This window comes from Triticum aestivum, chromosome 3B, assembly GCF_018294505.1.
Source record: "Triticum aestivum cultivar Chinese Spring chromosome 3B, IWGSC CS RefSeq v2.1, whole genome shotgun sequence".
Classification (NCBI taxonomy): domain Eukaryota; kingdom Viridiplantae; phylum Streptophyta; class Magnoliopsida; order Poales; family Poaceae; genus Triticum; species Triticum aestivum.
In genome coordinates, this window is record NC_057801.1 from 666,226,134 (window position 1) to 666,235,664 (window position 9,531).

The 9,531-nt window shown below is 44.0% G+C and overlaps 1 protein-coding gene across 3 annotated transcripts; it reads left to right on the forward strand.

The window, feature by feature from the left end:
* On the forward strand, positions 1 to 6,350 carry LOC123071569 (phospholipase ABHD3). Of its 3 annotated transcripts, none has more exons than XM_044495150.1 (14): positions 2 to 518; positions 758 to 847; positions 1,227 to 1,294; positions 1,371 to 1,447; positions 1,586 to 1,675; positions 1,970 to 2,092; positions 2,585 to 2,662; positions 3,188 to 3,273; positions 3,925 to 3,973; positions 4,241 to 4,297; positions 4,484 to 4,614; positions 4,970 to 5,053; positions 5,306 to 5,372; positions 5,709 to 6,350. In XM_044495150.1, exons 1-14 carry the CDS (start codon positions 283 to 285, stop codon positions 6,168 to 6,170), a joined length of 1,698 nt encoding a protein of 565 aa, XP_044351085.1. In that variant the 5' UTR covers positions 2 to 282; the 3' UTR covers positions 6,171 to 6,350. The 3 variants fall into 3 exon arrangements, with proteins under 3 accessions (XP_044351086.1, XP_044351085.1, XP_044351084.1); XM_044495149.1 differs by having other exon boundaries at positions 4 to 518; positions 1,365 to 1,447; XM_044495151.1 differs by lacking the exon at positions 4,970 to 5,053 and having other exon boundaries at positions 1 to 518; positions 1,365 to 1,447.
* The last annotated feature ends 3,181 nt before the right edge of the window (positions 6,351 to 9,531 follow it).

Here is a 9,531-nt window from a genome sequence, read left to right on the forward strand (position 1 = left end):
ATCGGGGACCCGCGAGGGAGGAGCCTCGTGTCCTGAGCGACGGTTTTTGCCTAAAGGCGACAGAGAGGGCGACGCGACGTCTCGCTCTCGTGTTCGTCCTCCGGCTCGCGTCGGGTCCGCCCCGCATCTCCGTCCGTCGTGTGGGTCGCGGCCTCCGCCGCTCCTGGAAACTGCCGCTCGAACAACCTTCCATATATACCACTGCTCCCACTCTCCCTCTCTCCCGGCTCCTCCCTCCCTCCCTACCCCCGGCCTCGTCTCGTCCGATCCCCGCGCCCCGCAATGGCAGCCGAGTCGGCCGGCGAGCTGCTGCGCCGCGCGGCGGCGCTGGTCCCTGCGGAGCACTACGCGCTCGCGGCCCTCGTCGCCGTGTCGGTCCTCGCGTACCGGTTCGTGGAGCTCCACGTCATCGGCGACCTCCTCCGCGGCCTCCGCGGCCGCCGCGTCGAGCTCACCTTCCACCCGGCCTCCGAGATCTACCACTGCGTCGCCTCCAAGTGCCGCTCGCTCCACGGCAGGTACACACACACGGCCGCCAGGCGCCAGGCCCTGGGCCTGATCGGCAAATTTTCTCGGTCGCGTCAGAAATAGCAGGACCCGAATAATAATTAAATTAAATGCCGCCTGGGGTTTTCAGTCTAATCGCTCGGCCACCGCAATTCGTGGTCAAAGCTGCATTGGTGCGACTGACTGTTTTCCGGCATTTCGTCATGGCTGCCTGAGATTGACTGTGCTTGTGTTATGACGATGGATGCAGGTACCTGGCGACGCCTTGGCTTGCGAGCCCGCATTTGCAGACATTGTTCCTGGGAATCCATGGGAGACCGCCGTCCTTCACCTACAAAAGGTTAGGCTAGATCCTTGTAGAGATTAGTTAGTACAAGTGCATTGTACTCTTGAACATTGCAAACTATCCGATTATGTGTCCCTTTGTAAATTTTAGTACAGTCTGCACTGGCAATTATTCTGCTACTGTATTACAAATCTAACTACACGCCGGACTGTAGTTGCTGGTTCTGTGAACGCAAAACAATCAACTCATGTGATTTAATTTGGCTATGTATTATTTCTTCATGACTGCTGTTATTGCTATCCAATATGATAAAGATCAATGCATTATCTCTTTTTGTTCATGATGTATGACTTCTTGATTCTGGAGGAGCACAAGAATCACTTTCCTCACTTTTTTGGTTGACAATGGACCGATTATACCCTCTATACTGCAGGCAACTGTACACAGTTCGTGATGGTGGAACCATTGCTTTGGATTGGCTGCTGGCCTTTGATTTGGAGGGTATGGGGCTCGCATATTGTGGAATTGTATATATCATATATGGTGGTGTCTGACATTTTTAGCTTGGCAGATGCAGATGAGATCATTTCAAAAGATTCTTCAACACCCCTTTTAGTTGTCGTCCCTGGATTAACCAGTGATTCTGATGCTGCTGTTAGTCTCTAACCTTTTTCTGATGTTGGCTTATACAGTTATACCTGTGTTGCATTTTTGAAGAGCTCTGGGTTTCATGATTAGATAACTTATTACTATATTTGGTAACCATTCTAAAGATTTAGTTGGCTATTGCAGTATGCAAAACACTTGGTTCATTCCATGGCAAGAAAAGGGTGGAATGTTGTTGTAAGTAACCACAGGGGTCTTGGTGGTGTGTCCATTACAGTAAGTTCAGTTATATAATTTACATTTCCAGTTATTTGTATTTCACTTCGCAATCTCCCTGTCACCTTGCTGCATACTTACAAATTCTTGATTACTGTTTGGAGTTCGCTTGTCACCTGTAAATTGTCAAGAAGATTAATGTCTATTACTTGAGCTATAAACCTGGTTACCTTAAAATGACCAGAACATGCCAAAAGTCAAAGTTGTAGACTGCAGAAAGAAGTTTGATTTGCACTGAATGAATTGATTTGGACATTCACCATCACTCACCCATAAATTTTATTTGCCTGGCAGTCAGATTGCCTCTACAATGGTGGATGGACAGAAGATGTCCGAGAAGTTATTAATTATCTCCATCGCAAGTATCCAAAGGCTCCGATGTTCTGTGTTGGTACAAGCATAGGTGCCAATATTCTGGTATGTTATCTTTGTCTAAACTTGCCTTTCATTTTCTACCACAAGTGACGATTGAACAGTTGTTAGTTGCTTAGTCTACTAACACCACTTGGACCTTTGTATTTGACTTTGATTTAGTTTTAAAACTATAACTTCTTTACATACTACGTAAGAAACCAGACTGTACCATCCAGGAAGTGTCTGAAACCAGCTATTCTATTAAGTCTTCCCTCCACATATGATGTTAAACTAAGTAGTTTTTTGAAGAAAAATTATACACACATAATTAATGCAAATCTACCCTTTTTTCTCTCGCCAAAACCCCCGTAAGGATCATTTGGCAATCCTTGTCAGATCTATCATTTAGGTAATGTGGATTTCTACTATTGTGTTCACTAACTCCCGTGCTGCTCTTGCTTATTATCTTAATAAATGCTAAAGTATGTCACTGGATCTAAGAGCAATCTTGATATATGTACTGACAATGTGTATTGAATACACATCTTTGCCCAGGTCAAGTACCTTGGAGAAGAAGGTGAGAGTACTCCTCTGGCTGGTGCTGCATCTATTTGTTCTCCATGGGATCTGGTGGTTAGTTGCTGGACCTGATTAACTGTAGTACATATTACTTATAACTGCATATGCAATTTACTGCAACTCTCACTAATTTTGAACTTAGTTTGGCACCACCTTCCTGAGAAGAATGTATTTGTCATGAATAAAGAGATTCACTGCTCAAAGAACCTATGAATAATCTTTCATATGTTTTGATTTATTGGTGACTTAGGGTTAGGGTGGCATCTGGGGAGATTTCTGGAAGTGCTTTTGATTTTTTCTTGTTTACCGAAAACTGTTAGGGGAGGCCGCAGCAGTAAATTTAAGTATCAAATTTTGTTTTTGCTTTACTATTACAGAGTTATCAATTCTTAACCTCCTCTTTTGAGTCCTAGCAAAATCATTTCGATAGAATGGCAAGGATTCTCTTCTGTACTACCAAGTTTACCCAATTGCTTCCACAGAGCAACACCAAGTCAGCACTTAGCATCATTGTATCAGTGCAACACCAATTCAGCGCTTAGAATCATTGTATTTTGTCATTTAACTTCAATTTTGTAGGTATGTGACAGATTTATTTCCCGTAAGCTTGTGCAACGGTTTTATGACAAAGCCCTTGCATTTGGTCTAAAGGGCTATGCAAAGCTGTAAGTATCCGGTCCTTAGTAAGCATTTTTACATTACTCTTTTTACCGAATCTCCAGTTTTGACGTCATTCTTACTGTTTTGGTTTTGGTGCTACTGCTATACTCCTGTAAATTCCTACCATGTGTATATAACCTAAATTTAGTTTTTTTAATAAATTAAAGTCTCACTTGAGGACAGAAGATAAACTTTGTCTATGTAACCCTAGTTCAGTGATGCCATTTTTTGTAGTTATAATTCTTTTACAGCTTGGTAATACATGTCTGTACAAGGGGAAAAACTATATTTTGTACAGGTTTGAGCAAATGTGTGATATGTTCCCATTATCCAATAATCTCTGCAGCTTTGCCAAAAATAAAACAATGTCTATGCAAGTGTATTGGTTCCTTTAGCAGTCTGGAGCTAGAACAGAACCTAGAAATGCTCTATATTTTCCATTTTTTGGTTGCAAGAGGCACTGGGTACAAGTCTATTGTCCATACTGCACTTCTGATCTGATCTCACTATGTTAGTACCCTTTGCACAGTGGTGACAGGAATAATGACAAAAGATCCAAGTTGTAGTTCGTGGCACTAAAACTTGTAATCGATTATATGATGGCTGTTGAGCAAGAGGGCCCTTTCTTAGATGCCTTACGTTTTCCCCTTTTGCAGACATCAACCTGTCTTGGCTCGCCTTGCAAATTGGGAGGGTATTAAAAAGGTTTGACTCGCTCTGCTGCAAAATTGTTTCAGGCACTGAATAAATTTGTGGGATTTATACTGAAACTGTCCTTCTGTTAATTTGGTCGCTTTCCCTTTGTGGAGCCAGAACACCGATTTGTTGGCATGCACCGTTTTATAATTAGCTACCTCTCTACTTTAAATGCTGCCAACAGTTTGACTACTTTGCTACTTCATAACTGGGAGAATTCATTTAGAGGGATTATTCACGACGTGTGATATTCATTTTTTTTTTCCATTTTTTCAGTCACGCTCTATCCGGGAGTTTGACCACCATGCCACTTGCATTGTTGCAAAATATGAGGTACCTTCCTAGCACGCACCAGTTGCCTAGCTTTGCTCATTACCTGACTCTGTCATCAATCAGATGTCTTACTCTTCCTGTTGCTTAAATCACATGCCCACTGCTCTATGATTATAAGATTAAGAACAGCTTGCTGTTGAATGATGGGAGAATCTCATTGCTCACGTAATTTTTCTTGTTTCTCAGACTGTGGATACCTACTACCGCCGGTGCAGCAGTGCTAGTTTTGTTGGTAATGTGTCAGTTCCCTTGCTTTGTATAAGTGCTTTGGATGACCCCCTTTGCACAAGAGAGGCAATTCCTTGGGATGAATGCAGGTGAATTTTTTTTCCTTGTAACAAGCATTCTCCTGAAATTTATATTTTCTATACCAATGTTAAAGCATGAGTTCTTTCTGAGTTTGATCCAATCAATCCAGAGCATACATAAGGAATTGATCCAATGGATGAGAAAATAAGCTCAAACACATGCGCTAGTTATCCTCTTATTCCACATCTAGCTCTCTGTACATGTTTCTATCCCATCACATTCCTTATGTTTGATTCACATACCCTGCTGCTTCTCTTGCTCGCACGTCATTTTATATTTCACAGGATGTATAATGTGAAAACGTCCATTGCATGTACATGATTGCCAGTATGTACTCATTGAAAGCATCTTGATTTGATTTAGAGCCAACAAGAACATTGTTTTGGCGACTACTCAGAATGGTGGCCATCTTGCATTTTTTCAAGGACTAACTGCTGGAAAACTATGGTATTGATGATCGTACTAAATCTGAAAAATGTCTAGTATATCCATGTGAGTTGTACTCCCTCCGTTCCCAAATATTTGTCTTTCTAGGCATTTCAAATGTACACAACATACGGATGTATGTAGACATATTTTAGAGTGTAGATTCACTCATTTTGCTCCGTATGTAGTCACTTGTTGAAATCTCTAGGAAGACAAATATTTGGGAACGGAGGGAGTATGTTTATTGCATGATTTAATTGATATACTTTGTAGGTGGGTCGGAGCTGTGTCTGAGTTCCTCTGTGCTCTGCACGACAGCTCGTACATGCATCGACAAAAGGTGTGTCACTATATCATGGTTCATGGACGGTGTTTTGCCTCCTGGGTCCATTGGAGCTCGAAATTTTCAAGAAATGAAAAACATACTTTAAAGTTTCAGGGAAATTTTGAAAATACATAAAGATGTGATCTACATGCATGTAAAATAGTTAAATCTATATGTACTTGTGCAAAAAAAAAGGAAAAATAAAACAGATCTCTTTAGGAACACCAAAATGTGTTTTGGAAACTTTGAATAAAAAGGGGCTCCAAGTGAACTGAGCTCATCTTATGATATCGTTGCGCACCCAATTTTGGTAATGGTCTTTTGGTTTGTTCATGCCGTAACTGAATGCAGGCGGAAGATCATGTCTTGCATTCTTCACTGGAGTCGTCCATTGACAAGAGCCCGTACGTCAACATCCTTGGAGACGGAATGATAGCTCCGGTCGGAAACGATGGCCCCCCTTCTAGCCAGATCACCGATGATCTGAAGCCGGATGCCACGGTGAACAGCACACAACATGATGAACAAGCCAAGGAAGTGGAGAACAAAAGCGTCACGGATGCAGATACAGTGCCCGCTCAAAGCCCTGCAGCTGCAGGGTACGCAAAGCAGCAAGGGGAGGAACGCTACGTTGATAAGATCCGCGACGCCATCGCTCCCGTCAAGAGATCCGTAAACAAGCTCGCCCGGTACCAAGGGAGGTCGGTCTGGCTCCTCGCGTACGTTGCCTTGGTGACATCGTGGCCGCTGCTTGGCTCCCTGGCTTTCATGCTCTTCAGGAAAAAGTCGAGGAATCCTCTGTCCGCCAAGTAACCATGGGGCAGATAAGTAAACTGTGCTCATAGTATTTATTATACTTACTCTGTTTGCATCATGGTCTGTATGTACGCCATGGTGCAGTGGTCGGAATAATAACAGTGTCATACGTGCACCTGCCTTCAGTTAAGCTATATACGTGTTGAGGCAATTTTATGCCGATAAGATGCTTCCATATCGTCGTGTTGCTATCTCGCAACAACCTGCATCTATGTTAGTACTACCGTGGAAGAGAAAAAGGCTGAGTTTGTCTTGTTGATCCCCTCCGTGCACTTGGTAGAGACAAGTGGCTGGTGTGGAGTTTCTGTCTTCTTTAATCCAAGAAAGTGAGAATGGGAAACGGGAAATTGGTGGTTTCCGTAGGTGGTTAACATTGTCAAGTGTCAACAAAAGGGACAATGGCTGACACTGATGTATCCAGCCAGCCGCTTGATGGTCCGATTTGCTTGGATTGTCTACGATTTCGGTGCAGTGACTAGTGAGATATCTTTTCGGAGCACTTGTCCGATTCCGATTCCTGGCCACACACGCGTGGCCCCGGCCGGCCTCTGCTCCGCTTTCGTTCTTGGCCTAGCATAAAATCCCCTTCCCGCCTTTTCACGCCGATAAGATGTGCTTTTCTGAGAAACGATTCTGAATTTTCCGCTGGGAGATATACTTGCATCTCCCTCCGAATAATCTATTCGTTGTCACGCAAGCCACTTTGACTTGTGTATATACTACTAGTACTAGTACTTATATAACTATATATGGTGGAGAAATTATGGTGGCTTGTGATTTGCTGGCCTGTTGCGTGAGCCATTCCGTCCGATCTTGAGGCGTGCACGGTTTTCACAAGACTGATAAACAAATACTGCCAAGGTCAACTACTAATCCTTCCAACTCTCTGCTGGATAATCGAAAACTACGTAAGTAGCTGCATATACGTGCTGGCCCCACCACAGCCAAATGTAGAGCCAAAGTACTTCTAGGGAGCGAGTTTGGCGAGACGGCTGCGTCGGTCGCTATGACTGGTCTGGTTTAAGCAGCACCGAGGCGGGTGTGCCCAGGCCAGCTGCCCAACGGTGATTTGGACTGAAAGAACGAACAGGACCGCACGAACCAACAGGTCAGGCACAGTGTGCTTCTGTTGGAGTGCGTGAGATGTTTCTTCGCTTGTGTGGTGTCCCATGTGCGGCGGATGACCTCAGGGATGATGTCAAAACGAGTTTCTTCTTCTGCCGCGTCGCCGTCGCCATTGTGGCAGCTCTTGTGTGCCGTGACATCCTTGCCAATGTAGTAGTGCCGCTGCGTGCATCCTGGCCACAGTTTTTTTTGTTGGTAGCTTACCAAAGCTGGCCACGGATTTCCTGGGTGTTATTTGTAAGATTTTATGAACTTCTGTGTACCGCCGTCTTCTCTTGTGCTGCTCAATGGCATTCCTGGCAACCCCCATTCCTCATGTGTGAGGCTTGCGACGGGGCGCCTCCCTCTCCCCTTTGTTGTTCGTTATGACGGCAGGCCCCGTCAACCACATCCTTGAGCATGCCACGAGCATCGGCCTCCTTTCAAGCTCATGGGATTGTCACGGGCCTGGTAACTAACTGTTAGAAGAGCTCGATGGTGCCGATCCGGTGCCATGGGATTGACCTCAATGATGTGCTCCGCGACTTCCTGACAATTAGACCCGCTTTCCGCATAAGATACCTTGGGCTCCCGCTTACCACTGGTTGCCTTAGGCGTAGCGATTTGCAGCACCTTTGAGGACAAGGTGGCAGCCAAGTCGATGTCCTGGTGTGGCAGGCACACTACCACAATCGGGAGAAATGTTTTGGTAAAGGATGTGCCCACCTCGCTTGTCATCTACCACCTCACCCCGTTGGACAACCCCATTTGTTGTTCTATGCTGCATTGATAAGCTTCGGCATGCGTGCCTTTGGGCGGCTAGCGACAAGGTCTTGGTGCAAATGTAAGACCTGGTGGGATAAAGTTTGTTGTCCTTGGAATCCTTAACCTGGAAAATTTTGTTCCCGCTCTTCGCCTGCGATGGCTTTGGCTTGAATGGACGGACGACTCTAAGTCTTGGATTGGCCTCGGGAACCCCTACACCAATGACGATAGAGATATTAGTTGTCATTGGTGATGGAGAGAAGGTGAGGTTATGGAGCTCACCGTGAACCTAAATCGATAGATCTCGGGGTAGGGGATCCTAAGCTAGGTGTCTAGGAGCGATGGTAACAAGGACACATGATTATACCTAGGTTCGGGCTCTCTGAAGAGATAATAACGTATGTCATGCTTGTGTTTATTGCGTTGGAGAGTTTAGTAAGAGGACTACGTCGGTATGATTGCAATTTCTTGAGCTTGCATTGATTTTTCCCTTGAAGAGAAAATGGTGATGCAGCAAAGTAGAGATAAGTATTTCCCTCAGTTAAGAACCAAGGTATCAATCCAGTAGGAGGCACAAGCAAGTCCCCAATAGATGCACCTGTACAAACTAACAAATACTTGCACACAATGCGAAAAAGGGGTTGTCGATCCCTTCACGGTTACTAGCAAGAGTGAGATATGATAGAGATAGTTATAAAAGATAAGTAAAAAGGTAAACGTAAATAAATTACAGCAAGATATTTTTGGATTTTTGGTTTTATAGATCTGAAATAATATGGTAAAAAAATAGACCCGGGGGCCATAGGTTTCACTAGAGGCTTCTCTCTTGAAGAAAGCATACGGTGGGTGAACAGATTACTGTTGAGCAATTGATAGAAAAACGCATAGTTATGACGATATCTAAAACAATGATCATGAATATAGGCATCACGTCCGTGACAAGTAGACCGACTCATACCTGCATGTACTACTATTACTCCACACATCGACCGCTATCCAGCATGCATCTAGTGTATTAAGTTAACAAGAATGGAGTAACGCCTTAAGCAAGATGACATGATGTAGAGGGATAGATCCAAATAATATGATAAAAACCCCATCTTTTTATCCTTAATGGCAACAATACAATACGTGCCTCGCTACCCCTACTGTCACTGAGTGAGAACACTGCAAGATTGACCCCAAAACAAAGCACTCTCCCATTGCAAGATATATCAATCTAGTTGGCCAAACCAAATCAATAGATCAGAGAGAAATACAAAGCTATCTTAATCATGCATAAAAGAGTTCAGAGAAGATTCAAATAATATTCATAGATAATCTGATCATAAACCCACAATTCATCGAATCTCAACAAACACACCGCAAAAGAAGATTACATCGAATAGATCTCCAAGAACATCGAGGAGAACATTGTATTGAAGATCAAAGAGAGAGAAGAAGCCATCTAGCTACTAGCTATGCGAAGGAAATATGCCCTAGAGGCAAT